General features: G+C 37.2%; 4 protein-coding genes, 1 long non-coding RNA gene and 1 other non-coding gene across 6 annotated transcripts; 3 read left to right on the top strand and 3 right to left on the bottom strand.

Moving 5' to 3' along the window:
* Window positions 1-191: 191 nt before the first annotated feature.
* LOC126796524 (U6 spliceosomal RNA) lies at window positions 192-294 on the top strand. Its single transcript, XR_007672370.1, has one exon. It is a non-coding gene; the product is annotated as a U6 spliceosomal RNA (small nuclear RNA).
* A 1,653-nt stretch (window positions 295-1,947) lies between these two features.
* On the top strand, window positions 1,948-3,013 carry LOC126795939 (uncharacterized). Its single transcript, XR_007672271.1, has 3 exons — window positions 1,948-2,028; window positions 2,242-2,357; window positions 2,580-3,013. It is a non-coding gene; the product is annotated as an uncharacterized LOC126795939 (long non-coding RNA).
* Window positions 3,014-3,622: 609 nt separating this feature from the next.
* Window positions 3,623-4,992, bottom strand: LOC126795747 (glutamate--tRNA ligase, cytoplasmic-like). Its single transcript, XM_050522514.1, is given in 4 exon segments — window positions 3,623-4,060; window positions 4,062-4,694; window positions 4,697-4,833; window positions 4,836-4,992. Coding segments are annotated over 4 exon segments (1,365 nt in total).
* Window positions 4,993-6,518: 1,526 nt separating this feature from the next.
* Window positions 6,519-11,205, top strand: LOC126793755 (protein disulfide-isomerase 5-2). Its single transcript, XM_050520373.1, has 5 exons — window positions 6,519-6,767; window positions 6,897-7,000; window positions 7,101-7,471; window positions 8,229-8,536; window positions 10,682-11,205. Exons 1-5 carry the CDS (start codon window positions 6,546-6,548, stop codon window positions 10,988-10,990), a joined length of 1,314 nt encoding a protein of 437 aa, XP_050376330.1. The 5' UTR covers window positions 6,519-6,545; the 3' UTR covers window positions 10,991-11,205.
* Window positions 11,206-12,022: 817 nt separating this feature from the next.
* On the bottom strand, window positions 12,023-17,345 carry LOC126793466 (receptor homology region, transmembrane domain- and RING domain-containing protein 2). The gene is made up of 4 exons (XM_050520000.1): window positions 16,941-17,345; window positions 16,525-16,755; window positions 14,565-14,969; window positions 12,023-13,030 (listed from the first exon to the last, which is right to left on the bottom strand). Exons 1-4 carry the CDS (start codon window positions 17,068-17,070, stop codon window positions 12,456-12,458), a joined length of 1,341 nt encoding a protein of 446 aa, XP_050375957.1. The 5' UTR covers window positions 17,071-17,345; the 3' UTR covers window positions 12,023-12,455.
* Window positions 17,346-22,292: 4,947 nt separating this feature from the next.
* LOC126794868 (chlorophyll a-b binding protein CP24 10A, chloroplastic) lies at window positions 22,293-23,385 on the bottom strand. The gene is made up of 2 exons (XM_050521660.1): window positions 23,050-23,385; window positions 22,293-22,939 (listed from the first exon to the last, which is right to left on the bottom strand). Exons 1-2 carry the CDS (start codon window positions 23,271-23,273, stop codon window positions 22,390-22,392), a joined length of 774 nt encoding a protein of 257 aa, XP_050377617.1. The 5' UTR covers window positions 23,274-23,385; the 3' UTR covers window positions 22,293-22,389.
* Window positions 23,386-23,589: the final 204 nt, after the last annotated feature.

Below are 23,589 nucleotides of genomic sequence, written 5' to 3'. Positions count from 1 at the left end.
TGGAGAAACATTGATTAAAAGCAGTTAATTTTGTTGGTTTTAAACCTTGATCACTCTCGTTCGTACTACTGCCCTTCAGGGAGGGCACGTGAGGCACACGTGATATATAAATATATATATTTCGTACTCCCACATCGAGAAACAGGAGCTATCTTAATCTGTTCATATATGATAAGCGAGCAATTGAGCTCGTCCCTTCGGGGACATCCGATAAAATTGGAACGATACAGAGAAGATTAGCATGGCCCCTGCGCAAGGATGACACGCATAAATCGAGAAATGGTCCAAATTTTTTTTGCCCTTTTCCCCCCTCTTGTTTTTGATCCAAGGTACCTTATTCTCCTTGTGTTCTGGGTTCTCGGTTTTCTTCTGTTCTGCTTGCTTTTCGTTATTTGGAATGGTTGGTGGCCCTTTCCTTCACAGTGTATGAATGCGTTTGACAAATTGAAATTGGTGTTCACCACCTGGTTGATGAAATGCCTGTGAAAAACCTCTTCTACTTTCTTCTGCTTACTTGAACTGAGCCTTCCTTCGAATATCTTGACTGCTATTACATCTTCCGTCCACCATTTATTATCTTTTACCTAAATTGAAATACTAATTTTCTGTCATACTTGCTAATGGACAAACTAGCAGGGGAAGACATGCACAATGCGAGTAATTATAGGGAAGCTGTCATTGATGTCTACAACCTTATAATGAATGGAAGCTCGTTAAACCATGTTTGTTTGCAATTATACATGTATGGCTGTGATGCTTGTTGAAAAACATGTGTACTCGAGAATCTGTGAGAGTCATTGAAGAAATTGTGGCTTAGCTCCAGTACTAATCTGGTGCTCCAGAGAGAGATTTTAAATTCAACCCTGGACGTGAAATTTACAATGAAAATGGGACCTCTCAAATTTGAAGTCTGGTAGTAATCTAAAGCTTCCAGATGGTACTATCTTCACAGTTATACGTTTGAGTCACAGAAAGGTACTGTAATTGAGAAACTGGTTCTGCAAGCAGTGATCAGCACATGAGACATTTAATTGGCATCTGTGAAGGTAAGGCGTTGGATCCTCTGACTTCACACGGATTATATCACGTTCTTATTTTTCCGAATAGAAATTAATGCATTTCCTTGTTTGTATAGCTCAAAGATCAGTTGGTGAAACAGCTATAAACAGTCGCCAGGTTAGTTTATTACACATGTCCTTGTGTATTGAACATAGTATCTTTGATGTTTGTTATGTGATCAGACTTTTTTTTTGTTCTGACAAGTAAGTGATTGCAATCATGTTGTTTCTCCTACACACAAATTGATATTACACTCAGTGAAAATTCAGATTGTGTGAGATCTTTGTTGCAAGACTGGTAAAAATCGAACAAAAACTTGTCCTGCATAAACCAAGTTGATTGGATTAGTACTTCCTTGTTAATTACTTCCGACATCTGCAGAATTTTGTTGATCAGGCTGAAATTGAATGAACTTCGCAGTCACGTGCAGATGCTCGGTTAAGTTGCCATATCAACCTTAGCTTAATGACACTTTCAACTGTATCAGAAATCTCAGATCAGAAAGTATAGTTCTATACATCTTATATTTTGTTCTTCCATAGGCAACATAAGAATGGTAAAAGATTTATGATTGGATCATTGGCTATTTAATGAGACTTAGAAGATCACGTTATTGAGATATACCAATGTATCTTTTCCCTAACCTCTGTTATCTGTATAGTTTCTGCAGTGATAGAAAAAGAAATGTTCATATACCTTCAAAGAGACCTCAAATCTAACTTGCATATTGCAGCATTCTCTTGGTGTCAATGCGCACATTGCTATAGTAATTAGTAAGTGATCTTTTTCTCTAGTTTATATATTACAGTGTGAAGTTTGAACGTTTGAGTTAATTTCCGTAGTGATACATTTAACTTGTACTAAAAGGTAACCATTTTTGTATGTAGGAAAGAATTGAACTGCAAGAGTTATTGCTAGGTTCATGTGATCCATGCTTGGGTCTTCATGGGACACGCTGGTCAACAGCAGGTGATCGAAACTAGTAGTTCTCAAATTCTATCCAGTTCACTACTTTTGTGGATACATCTTTTAAATTATATTGCTATAGCTTAGACTGAAATTTATGTAAGGTGTCAGATGTGTCTCTGCTTGTTGACTTTGAATTATTACTGCAATAATTTTTCATATTCTGTTCTCAGAACTGAACTAAAGCATAAACACTTTCAATTTGTATTTCTACAGTGAATCATGCGCTTGGGTTTTGACTGGGACACAACTGGTATGAGTATTATGTTGCTTGCTAAGCTTGCCAAGACATTAATGGGATCGCTATAAATAGTCGTCACAGCAAGGGAGATGTATGTAAAGCAGCTTCAGTTTCATAATTTTTTTATATCTCATACAGCTCATCCCAAACTAATTTTTCAATTGATATTATATATACCCATATAAAGAATTTAGCTTGCTTTTCCTTCTCCGAGTCCTGGCTATCCTATTGGAAAGAATTTATTGCTGTGCATCTCTCTGAAGCAATTGAAGGTTTCTTTAATGAGTCTCATATGTTAAATTGCATTTTTCAGCTTCTCCAGATGCCAGTTTTGAATGAGAGCTAGATCAGTGTTGTACTCACATCAGGAAGGATAGGAGTTGCCTTTGGTAGTGGTGGAAGCCAATCACTACCTGCTACAGAGCTGTCTGGCATTTCTTCTTGGCTGGTTTGACATTAGTGATTCAGGTGGTTCAAACTATATTTCCCAAAGTTTGGCAGATGATTGTTGAGTTAGGAAGCTTTCTACTAGTTTAACTAATGTCTCAAGTTTTCCCTTGCTACTAGTTTTGTACTCCTTTTTCAAGCAGTTTGTCGATCTTCTGGCTTTGCTGGCATTTGTATTGGCTTTCATGATGTTGCCATAAACACGAATCTATGTCATATGGGATGAAGAACACTGAGACAGACGAGTTGTATGTAAACAGTTTGTGTACCTGGTTAGTAAACACATCCCATCAATAAAATGAATTTCTCATGTGCGGAGGAATAAGAAGTTAGTTTCCTATAATAATGAATAAGTTTTATCAACCAAAACTAATTTGTTCGTAAAAATTGTTTAGTTTCCTCATTATCAGAAGTTAGTATCATCCTATATCCTACTCAATGACTTGATAGGGGGCGTTGTTGCCACTGCTTTGTGTCTGTCACTCTGTTGCAATCCATGACTCTTTATTCATACTTGAAATTTCCTGAGGAACTGCTGTTATCTCCAACCTGCAGTATATTATCAGATAAAAGTTTACAGGATCTAGCTGCAGTCTTCAAAAAGAAAAATGAAAATGCAGAAGGACCAGAATTATAATGGAAGGAAAGAAAACCAACTGTAGGGTAAAAATGCGATTAATTAAACCAAACACGACAATGAAAAATTCAAAAATAAAAGGCTATAAGCAAAGAAAAAGAAACTACATTCAATAGTATCTAAGAGCATATAAAACAACCAAGCATGGTTCTGAGTACAAGAGTAAAAGATACTTTTAGGAATGGTAAAACCAGTTTAAAAGTTCTACTAATCAATTCGAAATAACTTCTATCAAATCAGATACCAAATCTGAAAAGTCTTGATGAAATTCTTCACTTCAGCCCAACCTGCTGCCTGCCATCAGGGATTGCAAAGAGAACAATAGGCTTTGAGGGCTGGAGGTAGGGAACATCACATCTGAAGTATCCTTTCCTCTTAAGTTGCAATACATCTCCACGCTTCAGATTTCGCATGTTGGAATCTCCAAGGGCCACTATCTCCTTTTCGGTACATGGGTTAAGCACATCAAGGAAATCTTCACCTTCCTCAAGCTTCTTCTTGGTTATCAGATAATCAAACTCCATCAACGAGAGCTGCACCAGTTCATCTATTTCAGGCAGCCAGGTCAGCTTCAATTTGGTGGTCTTCACAGATCCTTCAAGATGCAAAACCCCTGCAAGAGCAACAATATTTCCATCTTGGTCTTTGTCAATCTTCTTAACAATGGCATTCCCCCAGTCCATCAGTGTGACTTCCTCGTCTACTGATATCGACCTCTGCTCCATCAGCTCGATCTATCCATATGCTCCTTGTGAATGTTGCTGACTTCTCTCCAGCATCTGCATACTTCTTATGCCTTGGTATTATGCGCACAAAAGGCTTCTCGGGACCATTAAAGAGCGTCAACAACACCCGTCCCTCATCAATGACTGCAGTATGTCTAGGGCATACAGGATCAATAATCTTCTTGTTAATCGTCCACAGTTTGTCCCATTCCATAAGATTCAGATTCTTCAAAGCCCCCATCTCAAGAACGAACTGTACCAATGCTTCAACTTTGAGACCTCTATGCACAATTCCTTGAACAGTGGGAAACCGAGGATCATCCCATCCATTAACCTTGTCATTTTGAACAAACCGCTTGCGCTTGCTGAGGAGTGTGTAGACCATGTTCAACCTACTGAACTCATACAAATGAACTTTTCTCAGTCCCATATCCTCTTGAATCTGACGGTACTGAGCGTTGCGATCATGATACTCACTAGACCGAAGTGCATGAGTTATTCCTTCAATGGAATCAACAAATGGATAAGCAAAATCATAAGTTGGGTAGACCTTGTACTTGGTCCCAATCCTATGATGCGGCATTGGATCGCATCGCATGTAAACTGGATCTCTGAGTGATTATTATTGGGGTCCTGCATATCCAGTTTGCCTCATACGCAACAGAGCAGACCCTTCTCTGTACCTGCAATCATCTGCTCCCACAATTTAAGATTTTCTTCTATGCTCTGGTTTCTAGATTTCGACTCAACCCCCTCCACATTTGCTCTCAGGGAGTCTCTTCAACATAGGCTTTTCCTTGGATAATTAGCTTCTCGGCCATTTTCATCAACTCGGGGAAGTAATCTGAAGTAAAAGTGATTGTCTCGTACTTCATACCCAAAGTCTCAACATCTTTCAATTGCCATGAAGATGCCATGAAAATTAAGAAAATAAGTACTTCGGTTCTTCTAGGAGGGTGTCTTTGTGTGATGATTTGCAAATATGAGTATGCTGAATTTTGGGCAATGAAAGAGTATGGTGTGCCTGAATCTTGGGTTAACCCTCTTTAAGTTCAGTCATCATGAGTTACCAAATGTGATTGCCCCATTCTTTAAAAAGCATTTGTGGGATCATATTCTCATTGCAGAAGATGGTACTGCTGTGATCAAAGTGAAGATGTTGGGGCTGGTCAGCATCAAATGTGGTGAAGACGAGGTTTCTGTCTTCAGCAAGCAGTACAATCTACCGGAGGAGTATATGTCTCTACTTGATGCTATTTTTTATGATGAAACTCTAGTTTCGGTGTCTGAATGATTATGGTGATTCATATGGCTCCAGTCCCAATGGCCTGAAATACGAAGAAAACCAGAAACTTACAAAGATGGATTGCTACCTGCATTGTATTGCTGGTTTCATTTTGGATTTTAACTATCGTAATTCAGATTGAATTGTATTGCTGGTTTCTGTTGGTGGTACTGTAATATGGATTCTTCACCTTGGGTGTTTAACTAGTATGTTACTATATTTTTATGAACTGATCTGTGTTTTGATGCGTAAATGAGCCAGAAACTATGAAAATGTGAATTATTACTGATCTTGCTGCAGGAAGGAACTTGTTTTTTGATTGTTGAGCAGTAGAGTAGTGCCCCATATGAGATATATAGCCTAATGGAGTATTGCACCATATGATATGAGATATATATCATAATGGATTCTATCTTATTGCTGTTGTTTTTTGTTGTTGTTGATGTTTTATGATTCTTCACTATCTCACAATCTCTTGCTTAGCTTATATAGCCCCTTATGCTTGTTCAGATGTTAAGAATCTACCTGATCTTAAGACTTTAACATTAATTCATCTTGTTGTTTTCAGGCAATCACATCAGAGTGATCAGACATAAAAACCACGAAAAACAAACTTAACAGTCTTCCAGCAGAACAAATATTTTCCAACACCTTTTAATCAATGTTTTCTGAATTTCACTGTCAGACCAATATTCATGAATTCCTGTTATATTATCAACTGCAACATATTTATTACTAACTTCAACTTTTACTAACCAGGTGAAGTGATCTCTAGCACAAGTTATATATAAGCAATTATGATCGTCACTAACTGAATGGATTGACTGATAATGAAAAACATGCAATTATATATCATGGAACTTGGCAGCTGGCTGAAATGCTTTCTGGGCAATCATACAATTAATTTACCCAACTAAGCAAAACCTTTCCAGCTTAGAAAGCATGGTAGCAGATGAAATGGAACAAAACCCATCAGCAAGAAAACAAAACACGATCTACTTGAAAAGATTGAAACTTTTACCCAAGGTGAAAATGGAAAAATAAGTTTTACCCTGCAGGATGGAAAAGACGTATACACCCTTCTATGTACCGATCAAAATTGAACTCAAAAGACTGAAACTTGGAAACTTCACAACAAATTTGTGTGTATTTGGTTTGGTGAGAGAGAGAGAGAGAGAGAGAGCGATGCGCATGGGCGGCTTGACGGTGTGGTTCTGGGCGCTGGCGTCAGCTTCCGCTTTATTATTAGGCCCGGTTGTGTCGTCATCGTCGACGACTTGGGTGGCTGACGGGACGGTGCTGGAGCTGGACGACTCCAACTTCGAATCGGCGATTTCATCTCTGGACTTGGTCTTGGTTGACTTCCACGCCCCCTGGTGCGGCCACTGCAAGCGTCTCGCTCCTCAGGTCTCTCTCTGAATTTCTTCCATCGAATCAACAGATTGTATCACCCTTGTTGTTATTATTATTATTATTATTAGTTCAATAATGATTGTGAAATTTGTTGATTTCTTATTGTTGTTTGGTCTGATTCAGCTGGATGCCGCCGCGCCGATGCTGGCTGCACTGAAGAACCCAATAGTGATAGCAAAAGTAAATGCTGACAAGTACAGCTCTCTACGTGATAAATATGGAGTCGAGTATGGTTCACAAACCCTGAAATTTTAATTCTTTTAGACTTGAAATGTGTCACTGCAAAAATTTGATCCTTTTTTATTTTGCTGTTGTTAATTGATGTAGTGGGTTTCCTACACTCAAGTTGTTTATACATGGTGTGCCCCAAGACTATAAGGGGCCAAGGAATGCCGATTTGCTTGTTCGTTATCTGAAGAAGTTTGCGGCTCCGGATGTTACCGTGCTTGATTCAGACTCTGCTGTTGCGGATTTTGTTGAGGCAGCAGGGACGTTCTTTCCTATATATATCGGCTTTGGATTGGAGGAGTCTGTGGTGTCTAAGTTGGCGCTGAAGTACAAAAGGAAGGCTTGGTTTTCGGTCGTGAAGGATGTGTCTGAGGATGTGATGATGTTGTATGATTTTGACAAGGTTCCTGCCCTGGTATCACTTCATCCAAGTTATAATGAGCAGCATGTCTTTTATGGCCCCTTTGAAGGTTGGTCAGTTTTGCTATATCATTTCTGATTCAGTGCTAAAACGTGTGATTATCTAATCACTGTAAATGGTAAAGGATTTGATACTTAAATCACTTTTCATCCAACCGATACAGAATATCACCAATATGTATGCTATACAATTTCAACATTTAACCTTATTTTTTGTGGATTCAGATAAATGGGAATACTTGTTATATGATTTCTATAGTTCACTTGTACTGATTCCAATCTATAAATTTATACTTGTTGTTCATATTTGAATTAGTTTTCCTGGTCGATTTTTAGCTTGTACAAACTCATACAAAACCTTAGAAGTTTTCCACTTTTATTTTTTTACCATACTGTAACTTTCTATATTTCTATTGTCATGGATTGGCAAGCTGTCTATATCTGAATTGTATGGGACACATCCGTCAGTGTTTTTTGCATTGTTCACTGTGTTTTAATCACAGTTTTTTGGTTTGACTTGTTGAGGTTGTTCACTATTTCTGGCACTGGTAAAGGTTAAAAATCTTTATAAGTAGTCATGAGTTTAAAAGCTTAAACCTGACTCCTATATGTTTGCCAACCTCTATCAAATGCATTATTAATCTAATCTACTGAAATAATCTCAAGAACCTGTCTGAATTTTTTTGAGAGTTTAGTGTGTGAACTCCAAATCTCTCTGGATTGCATACAGTACTTCTTCCATCAGTTTATAATTTTTTTTTTTAGTTTCAAGTGCTGTGGCTTTAGCTTTTTGTTTTGAATATGCAGAGGAATTTTTGGAGGATTTCATAAAACAAAGCTTGTTACCATTGGCAATGCCCATCAACTATGACACATTAAAATCATTGGACGATGATGAAAGGAAACTTGTCTTGACAATTGTTGAGGATGAGGATGATGAGAAGTCAAAAAACTTGATCAAGATTTTGAAATCTGCGGCATCTGCAAATCGAGACCTCATATTTGGTTACGTCGGGCTCAAACAATGGGAAGATTTTGCTGATACATTTGGAGCGAACAAGAAGACAAAATTACCAAAAATGGTTGTTTGGGATCGAACAGAGGAGTACTTCAGGGTAAGTTAACACCTTTTCTTATTATCATATCTAAATGCTCAATTCATCTCGGAAAGGTTATACCGTTATACCGTTATACCGTAGGTACTTATCTTGTGAATATATCTTAGCTTTGTGTGAAAGAACATGAGTGCAGGTTATTCAGTCCTAAATGTACCATTTCCCTACATGTATGAATAGAATGGATGGACAATGAAAAATTAAGCAAGAAACTACAAAGTGAATGGGAACGGCAAAATAGCATCAGTGCTTTGTTGAGGTTATAATAATAGCTGTTTAGTTCTTAAAAACAGGATGAAGACAACCACATAGCCAACCTCTAATATTAGTCCATTACAAAATGTGACTACTGGAAACTTTATATAAATCCAGAGATAAACAAATTCAGGTAACCTTTCAAGAACATTGTAATATCTTACCAAGCAGGTTGTACTTGTCGCTGCAGTTTATGCTGCAAGTGGTGTCCCTCTTCTTGTACCCTTGAATCCATTTTTCCTTAAACCTAAACCACCAACCACTCTCATGCAAGGATTGCTGACTCCATGTGAGGTCTTTAAGTGTCAAACTTGATTTTTGAATGTTTCGGGGTCTTTTGACCCCTTGCATACCAAAACATAAAAAGTTGATTTTTGATGCTACGAGATAATCAAGTTATTAAATGAGAAAATATTGCACCTAAGAGTCTAGTGATGCTTTTCCTCTTTCATAGTTGCATCCTGTAATGTTGGCTTACCACTTACAGTGGCACGTATTCATAAAAAATAGGCAGCCAGGAAATATTTTCTTTCTTGCATGAATCTATTTCTCCCCTTACTATGATTCTCAAATTTGTGTCATGTCTCTCTTACAAGCTGTGTTGGCTGCAAAGAGTGTCTTTTAATTGACAATGTAATACATATGTGTAGATCTTATTATAAACATGATCATGTATTCTAAACTCATACGTGCAACACTAACCAATATCTCCATTCACATTGTGATTGTGTATTCAATTAATTACACAAAGGATATGTCAGAAGTTCCATTGAGATAAATGAGAATCCACTTCATGAAATTCTAATGCTCTTTGTATAAATTGGGCAAGAATCTAGTGATCAGACCACCATCTGGTTTGTTAGTTCTTATACATTGCCTTGCAACATCACATATGTCAACCTAATTGCTGCTAAGGCATAAGTAGCCTTTGTCATCCTTTCTGTTCTCATTCTGCTATGAACCGAGTATGATGCATCTGGTAATCCATATTGGTTGCTGAGGTACTCAATACACATATGACATATCATTGAGGGTTTTCTTGGTCGACCTTAAGTTCCTTATATAAACTTGCTTATCTAGTTAAGTTCCTCTCAATGTGATATGGACAAGAAACGTGATGGAGCTACTACCATTTGATACTTGAGCCAAAGTTCTGCTGACTGCTTTAGTTAAGACAAACTCTTCTTCAACATGCAGACTAAATTGCTACATGCTTTTTTTACGCTATATCATTATCACAATGACTAAGAAGTCGTCTTTCATTTGTCTTAAAGCTGGATCTTAATTACTGAGCAACACTTACGGTCTGAAGTTTCATGATATGTTATTGGCAGCCAACCTGATTGGTATTAACAAGAATTTTGTGCTATCTTTGGTTTGTAAAAGTGTAGTGATATACCATCTTTGAAAGTTGCCAAGTCCAACACCAAATTGGAATTTATGTAAAATTACTATTTGCTATTATTTCTTTTTTCACAGAACTCAAAGGCAGTGGAAAAACATCATCCTTAGGGACGTATAGCAATTAGTGTCAGTATTAGCATAACTAGAAATATGGGAGAAGTTGTGTTGTTTTCATGTTTATCAGTACTAAACAGTTTATCCCGGTTTGACAGTGGTGTTTGTTCTCAAAGGCGCTGCTTCTTAGATGGTGTTCTGTGTCATGTGTTTTATTGTCGAGATATTGATAAATTGAAACAGATTAGAGTGAATTGTTGATGATAATTGAAGGCTTAAGTAACATAGGCCAAAATAAAACTAATTTGTCATATTCCTGTTTCTTTTTCTGCTTAATGATTACCTTGCATCTCCTAGTGAACTGGTTGTTCATGACAATTCTGCTTTATAGAAATGTAACGATTGTTGGCATTTTTTTTTTATAACAAATAGGTCAATGGCTCAGAAACCATTGGGGAGGAAGATCAAGCATCTCAAGTCTCACAGTTTCTTGAAGGATACAAGGAAGGAAGAACGATTAAAGAAAGAGTTGGTGGAAGTTTGTCGCTTACATCCTTTATATCTTCATTTCTTGGGCTTGGGACTGTGTATGTACTAGTTTTTGTGGTAGCAACAATAATTCTTGTTAGAAAAGCGACTGAGGAAGAACCTCTCAGGGTTGGGAGGGGAGATGAGGTTGATCGAGCTACAAGTTCTATTTCGGAGGCTGAAAGCAGAGAAGCTGGAGAAAAGGAAGACTAGAGTTGCCCTGGTTTTTCTAGTCGTGTCTGATTGGATACTGTTAAAATCTAATCTATTACAAGTTACAACTAATTCCAAGTGTGCCTAAATCAGTATAGCGTGAAATGTCCATGATTTTGTAGATTCTTTTTCACACTGATATTCATTTTTGACTTTTTCTTTGTTATTATTAAGATGCTCAAGAAAGTTAGGCTATTACAGATAATTTCCTTGAACTTGTAGTATCTTATATTTCGTGTTTGAAGTTATTATTGCACTCCTGGATTCTGGTTCTGTAGTGTTTGGAAGATGCCCTTTATGCTAAATCCAAAGGAAGTGTTCAAACGATTTCCAACACCAACACTGAGGATTAAACTTAGTCCTTGCAAACCGAAACGATGTCTCTGTAAGACCAACAAAACGTTCGTAGATTGAACAAGTACCAGTAGAATGCAAACCAGAGACATCCCAGCCTTCTGGGGTCGCCGGATGGCTGTACCGGCGTCAACTAATGGAAGCTTCTAGCCACAGGAAAAAGCATCCTCGCAGTCGGTACTTATTTTCCAATAGACATCAAAGGAGATTGATTAACGGATTTCAAAACTGAGGTTATCTAGCAATGCTGATCAGCAATTCAGCATCCAATTTAGGGACATCAAAGTTGATTAGCAGTCTCAGGTTATCAGTGGCCTGGTGCTTGGAATGTATTAACTTGAGTGCACAACTATACAACTGAACTAATATCTGATCTGCATTTAGCTCGGAATGGTATCACATCTTGTAAATGGTACAAAATAGCAAAGAGCTACAGAAGAGACGACCCTGGAACTATCCAGTATGATTTCTCTCATGATCTCTGACCCCGTTACATTTATAATAGAGACATGCAATAGCAGCAATTGAAGCAATTAGTCAGATTTAGCTAAGTTTATTTCAGTGCTGTAGTTGGAGTAATGCTCCAAGAGTACGTAACAGTGCAAATTAGAGCAAAGAGTTATCACTATAGTTTGTGTTTTACTTGCAAAAGAAAGATCAATATTTATACACCAGTCAAGAGATAACAAGCACAAACTTGCATTGACAAATTCAAGCAGAAACTAGCATTTCTATAAGCTTTATTTGTACACAGCTCACATTCGTGGTTAATAATATCTCACCAATGCCGAAATCAAACGCAAATATTCATCACAATTCAGCACAGAATGCAGTCTTTGACTTCCTCAGTATCCGATAGATGTCTGATGCAACCCCATATACACTATTAGATCAGAACTATAGACAACCTGATGCTATAATATACACGTGAGGTGGCATGAAGACACATGATGCAAAGTCGATCAGATAGCAAGCATTTACATGAGAATGAGCCCAGTCGTGATATTGCAACTAGTGATCTGAAGTCAAAAGTGGTGAAAACATCGTCCTTTACCTCCCTTTTATAACTTGGCATGTATCCAATGAACTCAACTATATGGTCAATTTGGAATCAGCATTCAGGAAGCGAATGAGCAGAAGCAAATGGCGAAAAGGTTGCAGCTGACTCACTACAATGTAGTGGATGCTGTTGATGACTGGAAGAACTCATGAAGTTTGGTGAAGCATTGCTCGGGCTTGGAATGGGTACAGATAGATATCTTGAGTTCAGTGGTGATAAAGACGGGTAGTATGAAGAGTGGGGCGAAATATAATAGGAAGCATGAGACCTTTGGGATGAGGAATTCCGCAGGTCTACTGAGCTTCGGCTTACACTCATAGAAGGGGATTGGCGGAAGGACGACCTGAGAGACTGCTGGATGTATGTTGTGCTAGATAGAGAGTGTAGATGAGAAACAGATGGAGACCTTGATGATGCTGGTACTATCTGAATGGCTGAAGATGATGCCAATGAAGATCTCATAGATGACAGTACAGAGGAAGCCACAGAGGGTGGGCCAGATGAAAGCAATGGTGTCGATTCTGAAGCTGGTGGATTACTCGTGTTGGCTCTTGCATCGCGCTTGCAAACAGGGCAAAAGGTTCTCCATGATGTAAGCCAAGAGTCCACACAGAAAGCATGGAACTCTGCAAAACCCAAAGAAAATTACATTGAGATATGATATTGAAATAAATGATAAACTATCAAAACAGTATACTCATAGACTCACAGTTAAAGTGATATAAGTAAACAAGTTGGGGAGCATCTCTCATTTCAATCACATTAAAGGACTAGGGCCTCTAGACTCTAGGGGGATAAGGGTGGATTGGGGAGGGATCCCTTTGGTTCTACTCTAGCACTAAACACATAAGTTGACTTTCAACATTGAATATAATCTCTGAAGTACTAGCAACCAATACAAGGTCACCATGGTGGGAGAGCTAGATTTGTTCCCAACAACTACGTGACATTTATAACGTCTTACAATCTCTATCATTTTATATGAAGGATATGAGTTTTAAGCACAAGTGGAGATTTACATTTCCGTTACTATTAGCAATATAATTTATAAGTCACATAGCATTGGAATATTACTAGAGTAGAAATTATGCCAATCAAATTTTCTTTGCTTTTCATCTGCATGCCCAATTAAATCATATCAATTTCTTACGGGAAAAACAAAAGATAAAAACCAGAGAAACAAATCAAACTCCCTATAATACTATACTGCAAGAAACATACGTGCAAAAATACAATTCAAAAGGACCAGCATTAACAAACAGAAGACAAGAGGGTTGATAAGTGATTTTGAAAGCAAAGAGACCCACAAGAACTCTATAGTCTACCTAAAAAAGATGCAACAAAGTCTCAAAGGGGAGAACTTGTATTCAACCAGTCTTAGCATCTAAGCCCAGATGACTTGAATAGTTGAGAATTCATACCACTTGAAACATGCTTTGCCACCGACAACAAATTATTATAAAAGGAAATATAGAGACATAGCTATGATCCACCAAATCAGATACTATACAAATCAGACTAGCCAAAAAGGGAAAATAAAACACTGAAATGCCAAACTAACTACAACCAAAGTGAAGTTGGCTGAATGGCCCACTTACTCATGGAAAGCTTGTAGATGCTACTTATTTCAGTTATTCAGTATACAACTTCAAGTCAATAACAAAGTACCACTGCCAGACATTTTATTGCACCAGAATATTTTTTAACATAAGTAGTCGCTGCACCATACCAATCCCAGGTTTTCCTGTTTTAATGTCCCTCCATTCACTTCATGAAATTATACATAACCTAAATTCCACCTTTGATGCGGAAAGTTAGCTCGTTCTCCTTCTGATAGGTAGGTTTAAGAAATGGTACGAACTATCTAACTAAACATGGGGAAACTTGCAGGCCCGTGCTATTTTCCAACTTTATGAGTGAACACAATATGCAATAATCACCTATATCATGATTGGCCTTAAACTCTAAATGAGCCTAGTAAGTAGCCTATTACATCTCAGTATTCCCGGGCAGGGAATTTTACGTATCTTGTCCAAAAAGCTAGTGCTAAAAACACCATGCTACCAAATTAAACAAAGAAGTAACAATTTTGATATGGGCTGAAAAATGAACGCGCAAAAAAAAAACAAAAACAAAAGAAAAAGCACAATGCAAACTTACTATGACGACATGGCAGAATCCTAAGTTTCTCTCCAACACTGTAGTCCTCGAGGCATATTGCGCATGTTACTGAAGTACAGTTGTCCTCTAAAACGGCAGTAAAAATCAAACTTGGCATTGCTCTTACTAATCTACTGCTCATCCCATGAAACTCTCGCACCTGAGAAGCATGAGGCCTTTCTCGTCTTATGCGATGTCTGCGAACAAAAAAGCAAGTAGCCAATACTGCAGACATGGCAAGCAGGGAAATGAAGGAGATTGCCATGATTGACCATGCAGAGTTCTCAAAGCTTGCAATCAGCCACACCTCTATGTTAGTGAGTCCAGCGTACTTTTTTAGTATTTCACCAGAAGCCTTTGAAACAAAAACTGCATATATTTTTATACCAGTTGAACTTCCTGCCACTGTAAGATAATTTTTAGTTATACTTTCTAAAAATAACAGAAGTTAATGCATAGATCAAAAGAACTTGCAACTTAAACCACTTGGGGGAACAAAATATTAGACAGAACAAAGAAGTATAACAGAAACTGCAAATACACACATGGTCTCCGCATGATCTATAGCACAGTGTTCAGTGTTCACAATCCACTACTGCAAATATGCATTTTTCAGTCACTTGAGGTTGAACACTTCTACAGTAACTCTACATTCAATGGAGATGCATAAATGAGAGGAGACATTATCGCAATAGGAAACACAAACATCCTAATTAACAAATCCTTTAATAAAAACACAAGACATCTAAGAATCTCACCAAAAACATAACAGAGAGAGAGAGAGAGAGAGAGAGAGAGGCTGAGATAAATGATACAATTGCAACATTCCCTTGAAATCAATATTCAATTCTCTACTTTGCACCTCCAAATGAAATTCCGTTTTGAAGACAAATTATTGCACCTCCAAGTGTATTACATAGGAGCACAAAATAAGGTGTAAAAGAAAATAATTATTTTTAGAGTCTATAAAAAGAACTGTACCAACAAAGTAACATCCCACTAGGAGGATGAAACATATTGAATATGGGTACATAACCACGCATTGACTCCGAAATTCTAGGTGAAACATTTAGACAAATATGCATGTATTAGATAAAAATTATGTCTTAGATAAATATGCATGTTTAGCTAGTCAGGTTAGGACAAAATAGATTATGATGCAGAGTTTAATGGGGAAGCAAGGGTGTTTTCCTTTGCTTATCTCAGGCGCTTAATGGTTAACTACCAAAGCTGAAGAACAGCAAATTTAGGTTTTCTTCTCAATTAACTAATGGAGGACTTCAAAACATAGCCCAGCCATCCAGTAACTTGATGCTCCTGTTGGTACGTTATATGACCAATCAAACCTGCCCCACTAACACTACATGTGCAGAAAGCTCCCCTAACTTCTCCTCACTATAGGTTTCTTTGAAACCAAAACCCCCTTGGAATAACCTCCCTGAATAACTTTGTTCATAATGCTGTGAGCAATGCACAATATCATGGTTTACCAATCATCCCATGTTCACAATATGTTCTGATGTGAAGAAACTTACATGAGATCAGCCATGTTTATCTCTGTCAAGAGCCTACCAAAACAATTTTTTCACTTTGGGTCGACTTTTTGCTTTACAGATTTGAGCTAGAAGGCTGAAGAAAGTTGGTTGCTTAATTCAACACTATCTTGGGAGATCTCGATGGGATCAGTCATACCTCCTAAGCTCAAGTTAACTAGCTAAACATAGCTTCTACCATCCTAGGCAAATGAGAGCATATCGCAGAAACATTTCAAACCCACACAAACAAAGCTCAAGCACCTAACAAATCACACTCGCAATCAAGAAGCATCCATGGACAGATTTGTCCATTGCATACATCTTCAACTGAATCTAACTTCATGAATCAATCATTGCAACACATACACTAAACTTCACATATTAAAACATAATGCATAAAGAGTTCATAAGAGAAAGGTCATTACTTGAAACCAAGACGCCATCCTCTTCATTATCATATACAATTGCAGCTTTGAACCCAGCCTTTTGAGCTATTCTAACTTTCTCCTCAAAACTGCACCCTCCTCTTATAATCAACACAAAAGGGGAGCTGTAATTCGTGCCCGGTCCGGCTTCATTAGTCAATGTCGAGCACGCATCAATTGGCTCAGCCAAATACAACAGTCCACACTCCCCAGAACCCCTGACTGCCGGAGCTGAAACAAATCAAGAAATGCATAAAGATCAAACTCACCAAAAAAAAAAACACAACACAACACAGCCTTCAAGCACTTGAACTAACTATACAATCATAAACCCAAATCAGCAATTCCTCTTCTTTCCTTAAAATACTCACAAATTAACAACAAAACAAGAAACCCAAGAACAATCCTGAACTCACCAAAACTAGCTTCAATGTCCTCGAAAGAGAGGGTAACATTGTTCCCAATCAAGACCACATTGGCATCCGCCATACCAAATGTTCCAACGAGAAGCACCATCAAAACCAATACCAGATTCATTGTGCCCATCAATCCAAAACAAAAACCCAACAATTTCCGATGAATATTCAACAGACAGAGAAACCCAAACTATGATATATAATATTATGATATATGATATCCCTCAAAACAAACAATAATTACAATGGATGGATAGATACATCAGCTTCCATTCTGAGAGCATATGAATCTTTTTGGATGGTATGATGCTTTGATGGACTTGTAATTTCTACTTATAAATAGGGAGATAACGAACGACATGTCAAGTGGGTGTTGGTCTGTTTTATACCAAATCTACTTCTTCGTCTTCTTCGTCTTCTTCGTCTTCGTGTATATCTCTTTCTCTCTTGGCCTTTGGCTTTTTGTCTCGTCCGACATTACTCCCTAATCCCTATATTATCTCTTTTTTATTTACTGATAATAATGAATATAAGCTCATGTTTGTGTGGGGTTGTCTGAGTTCACTTCAACTATTGATCAATAATAGTGACACTTCAACTATGGTGTACCCAAGATCTAAGATCTTTTGTGTGCTTTAACTTCGTTGTTGATTCATCTTCAAACAAAAATAAAAAACTTCGTTGTTTAAGGGGCATAATATACCTTAGCACCTTTTTTTGTTATTAATATGTTTAAAACACATTTCTTCATTAGCACTTTAAGAGCATCGCCGTGATACCACATTTTCTTGCATCTGTAAATTCTTTCACGATAGAAATCTCTTTTATGGTAGAAGTGATAGCCTCACATTTAGTTCGCGGTTTAGTGACTTTAGTTCAAGTTTTCATTGTAGTTTTTTTTTATTACAAGTTTTCGTTGTAGTTTTCTCAATTACGAGTTCTCCTTGTGGTTAGTAGAGTTTGTGCATTTGTATTCTTGTTGTTGTGTCTTAATTTCGAGATTTCTTTTGTTTCGGGTGGCTATGGCAAGGTGCAATAGTCACTGACCCACGATCACGTTTCTTCTTTGATTCCTTACACCCAGCTAAATTACTAAGGGGGGTGTATTCAACTTTGATTTCAAATTATTCTGATTGATTTATTATAATCAACGGATTCTGAAAATCCATAGATTATTTCAACTCTACATAGATTCTGTCAGATTTCATTGTATTGTATTGACTAGATTTGTCTTGATTTACTTGAATTTCACAAGTGCATGTATGATTTTTATATTATTATTAAATAATAAAATATAGAACATGGAGAATTAATAAGTTGGTTTTCTTTTTTAACAAATTACAAAATGATAATGTATTTTACAAAGTAATAAAAATACAAAAACAACCAAATATTATATAGTGAAAATTGCAAAGATAATTAGAAAAGTACATTAAGAGGTTGTATACTCATTCATTCCGACCTCATTGTCATCATAGTCTTCATGATCCCTCTTATTCGCATTGTCCTCATTATTTTCATTCGCATTGCCTTCAATATCATTGTTATCTTCTTGACTTTCATTATCACTATTCCGTGGTCTATTTTCCCACATAGCTTCAGCAATAGTTTCCAACCATTAGCTCTGCTCTTTGTTGTAGCTGACTTTGAGAAAGTAGTTCAAGATTCTCATCTTCCATATCAAGTTCTTCATCATTTTCTATTTCAGGAGAAAATTCATCGGAACGACATTCTTTATTGCAACTATTAGTACAATTATAAAAACAGCCATCATTTCTTTTTTGCCTACAACAATTATACCAAATCACAAGAAAAACCCATTAAATTGATTTGAGCAATTAAAATAAAACACATGATTAAAATAAGAACATAAAAATTTTCGATCTTGTTGAGAGAGAGAGAGAGAATACATCAAAATCTCATGTTTAGATGCTTGATTTCTAACAAGCATGATATAGTGTAAAAATACTTCAAAATCCAACAAAATCAACTAATAAATGAAATCATTCAAAATCGATTGATTTTTGAATACTACCAGAATTCATATGAGTTTTTGAAATCTTAATTGAATACCTTGAGATTTCAATGGATTGTTTAAAATCTTAATTGAATACCACAAGATTTCAAAAGATTCTTCAAATACAAGAAAATCCTATAGAATCCTAATTGAATACACCCCTAAGTTAGCATGCATTATGGTAACACAAGGAGCTCAACTAAATCCAATGATATGGCTAGTAGCTAGTGAACTTTGAGATAAACTCAAGGAGCTTTACCCATCGAAGCTAGTCACTTAAGCATGCACTCTCAGTTTCTTTGAAAAAACGGTAGCTGATCTTATAGAGTATAGACTTATATATTTCGTCATTTTCTCAATTGTTGTTCGACTGTAAGTATAAGAATACGTAGTCGGCTCCTCCAAATTAATAAGCTTCAATCCCAACTGCTATAGCTTTAAATTCCTAACAATTCCTTACTACGTAGTACGTACTATGTTAGTAAATTCCCGCTGCTATTATATATTGATGAGTGATGACCGTCTCCTTCACCTCAGCTAGCTCTATATTAGACTGCATGCAGATCGACTCCAGTTGTGGCTATCTATAATAGTTTCAACCATGGGTTAAAGATTTTTTTGTACTTGTTCTCATGGAAGTACCGCTAACAGGCTCCTATGATCATTGATCTGAGAACATTTCATATTTTGTAAACTAAAAATCTTCGCCGTTGCAATTTAATTTGAAACTGGTCGATTTTCATATATGCTACCCTTGTCGATCAACCTTTTTTTACACCTTCAACTCCTCTTACATATCGTATGTCTGCTCGAAAAGGGAGTGCAAGTGTCAAGAGTGTAGAAGTGGGTATCAATTTATGGGACATGTATACCGTTACATAAAATGTAGACCAATTTTCATGGCATAACTTAGGAGTAAGATTCAGGAACTCAATTTATTTGTAAATCTTCATGTGACATTTTGTTTTTCTTGGCTGTGGTTTAGGTTTCCATTCCTGTTAGCGGATAGAGTGATTGAATTACCCTTGAATATCAATTGATCCCCAGGAACATTTTATATTGTTTAAGTCCTTACCCTTCCTTGGCATGATTCAGAAGCAGGATATTTAGCAGATATGTTTCTATAGCTTTTAAGCATGAAGCTTACTGAAATTATTACTCTCAACAAGACCTCAAATTGTTAATTGCTTCCACTTTAATATCTAAATTGATATGTGTGACCTGTGAGGAGATGAAAATGATGTCTTCCTTCCTTTCACGAGGACCATATATAGCATATCTAGTCACAAAACAAGGAAAAAATTTGTATTTTAAACTAAAAAATGGATCTTACAGAACTTGACTATATATACATTTGATATGTGCATCTTGTCTAAGAATTTATAATGAAACTTCTTGCTTGATCTAGGCAATGGCACAGTTTGGTGGATTGATTCTGCTGCAAAGATGTCACAGTTTGTTTTTGGTTGGCACTGACCTCAGACCTGTGTCATTCAGGAAATCAGTTGTTGCTGGTGGATTGGTGATGGGAAATTGGGAACGACTATGTATTGACAAGTTGCAGAAACAAATGGGGATACAATCTTCAAGGCAAGGTATGTGTTGGAGACTTGGAGGTAAACTTGAATATATACAATGCCCATATCATGGTATTGATACTTAATAACATCAAATTTGTTGGTAGTTGATATTGCTAAAACTGATGAATCTTCCCCAGTCCCTGGACCTACAGTTTCTCCTTATATTCATCTCCTTCATGTATGCCGAGTACGTGGCAGGCAATGCAACTGATTTTACTTCAGTACTCTTATCTTTATAAGTGAATCAAACCATTAATGTATGCTATAAATCCTTTAGTTGCTATTACGGTTCTTGCTAATTTTTTAACTATTCCTGTTTTGTACAATGTTCTTGATAAGCTTAGGAAAGAATATTGCTTATAGTTATAGCCATTGATTAAAGATTTGAGTGGTCAATATGTATAGAAAAGAACTCCTGCGCGCACTGGCATATAGTTCATGCATTGTTCTCTGGATGAGGCACCAAGTTCTGTGCTCAGGAAACATGTCTCCCAATTTCATTATGGAAATTTTTTTGCCAAAGTATTGGCTACTACCAAAATGTTGAATTTCATTCACACTGCCCTTTCATATCGTCGTTAGGTACATTTGATCCAAAACAGTGCAAGCGTGAAATTTTTTGGAAAGGGGAATGTGGAAATCATCCCTACAATGAGATAGAGAATGTTGATCTATATATCCAAAGGCTGCAGCGAGCCTACAAGTGTGATTGCGTGAAGGCGTGAACTGTTATAACTTCTGCTCAGGGGCGGAGCCACTTACAGGCCCATCCGGGCCCGGATCCGCCCCAGATTTTTACAATTCAAATATTATATAGGGTTATTTTTACTATACTTTTTACACTATATTAATTACACTATTTTTTTACTAGACCCCATACAAGTACTAATCAGTTTAGAGATAGGAAAAAAAGTAATATAATATTAGTAAAAATAAAATTATAATCCTTATGTAATTGGGTTAAGAGTTAAAGTAGTCACAAACTCTTTATATATATCATTTTTTGCTATGCGTATAGTCAAAACAAAGCTTCATAATTAAATGGACAATGATTTTCTTACCAACGTGATAATGTATATTGAGAAAGAAATTGCAGAAAAATTTACCATTAGTTTAATAATTGATGATTTTTTAGATATGCAAGAAATACGAGCTTTGTTTTGATAGATAGTTATCTATGTTGTATTTTATTTTATTTTTTTGAGTTTTGAATTGAAATATTTATGTTTTATCTTAAATTGAATTTTAGAATCTTTTAAAGCTATTGAATGAGAGTTTTTAATTAGTACACTATTAATGTCTTTTATTTTTCAACTTATCTTCTTAATGTTTCAGTCTTAATATTTGAACCCCCTTAAAATCAAATCTCGGCACCGCCGCTGCTTTTGCTGTTTGTGTTTTGTGTTCACCTTCTTACAAGTTACAAGTTACAACCAACCATAAGAAATCTCAACTGTTATTAAAGAGAGGCTCAATCAATTTAAGCAGAACTCGATTAGAAAATTGCATGGTGACGATGCAAACTGCATGTTGCAGTTAAAGGTGATATATAAATATATATATATAGTCTATATCCAAAGTGAAGGTTCACTCTGAAGTTTCAGAGTGAAGTTCTAATTTTGATACACTTTTCGGTCAAATTTTTTCATTATAAGCGATTCAATATTTAGGTATGTTATTCAAGATCATCTCTACAAAATTTCATCTAATTCGGACATCGTTAAGGTATTGAAATTAGATTAAATCATTCTCAATAAACATTATCATATATAATGTGGGGAATTGATGAGGGCTCAGGTTGTAAATCCTTCATTGTTTCTAAAATTAAATTTATCTACATATAACAACGGTTCTACAAGCCAAGAGCACCAAGGGGTGTCTTCCCCTGTCCAGCTTCAAAGTAGAAAATAAGCATAGCCAACATAGCAAGCCTTGAATGCTTGATCTCAGCCAATTGTAGTCTCTCCAACTTCTCAGTGTCCGGAATGTAAACTCCGTCCTTGATTGTGCCGGCGAAGCTCAAGGGGTCGAAGAACTTGCCTCCCGGGTAGCCTTGCTCGCCGGTGGAATTGGTGAAGTTCTCGGCAGTCTTGGACCACGGTGTAGCCCACTCCACAGACTGCGACTCCGGGTTGTAGAAGTCCACCCATCTCTTGCTCTCCACCCAACCCATGAGCAAGAGTTGAGTCCCAAGAAGGGAGCCAAAAGAGAAGGGTGCTATTGCACTAGGGTCAGCTCCGGCTTCGAACCAGGGGACACCACTCCATGCTTGCCCTACAAAGATGCCCACCACAGCTGCCATTGCCCACCGCCCGTGGATCAGCTCAGCCTCTCTGTACCACTTGAGGAAAGCTGGATCATTTCCTAGTCCAAGAGGGTCGAAACCAAAGTCACCTGGAAGCCTGCAACAGCGATCATGTCACAAAATCACCGAATGAGTTTTCATTTCATCATCAAATGCAATAACTCGAAACTGCAAACAAACTAGCTTGAATAAGGAACTGAAACTTACGAGCCATCGAGCCACTCGGGGTCGATGAAGTTGCCGCCGCCTTTAACGGCGGGGATCCAAGACTTCTTGGCAGCAGCGACAACAATGAACCTCTTGGGAGCAACAACAGAGCCTCCAACCCTAGCTGCAGCGCCAGCAGACAACAAGCTCTGGCTTCTCTTGCCTCCACACAAGAAAGTGGAGTTCAAGCCATTAAGCATTGCACCAGTAGTTGCAGCAGCCATCTCTCACTCTCTGAGATTCTAAGATGACTAGCTAGCTGGGGGAGATAGACAGGAGGGACTAGAGAAGAAGATGGATAGAAGAGTGATGTTAATATCGTTTGAGATTCTGAGGTTGGGATGATGCAATATATGAGGTTTTGGAGGGAGAGAATCTAAAGGGTGGCGATGAGAAGAGCCAAGTAGGATAATGAAATCTGAGCAAGTGAGGAATTTGGATAGATTACGAGCCAATGGGGAAGTGATAGTAGAGCTACATCATCATCCTGGTTTAATTAATTGCTTCCAACCACGTGGAATCAATGAGTCTGTCCCTCTC

The sequence above is a fragment of the Argentina anserina genome, chromosome 5 (assembly GCF_933775445.1).
Source record: "Argentina anserina chromosome 5, drPotAnse1.1, whole genome shotgun sequence".
NCBI classification, from domain to species: domain Eukaryota; kingdom Viridiplantae; phylum Streptophyta; class Magnoliopsida; order Rosales; family Rosaceae; genus Argentina; species Argentina anserina.
Note: the sequence above shows the minus strand (reverse complement) of the source record. Positions and strands in the feature narration are given on the sequence as shown.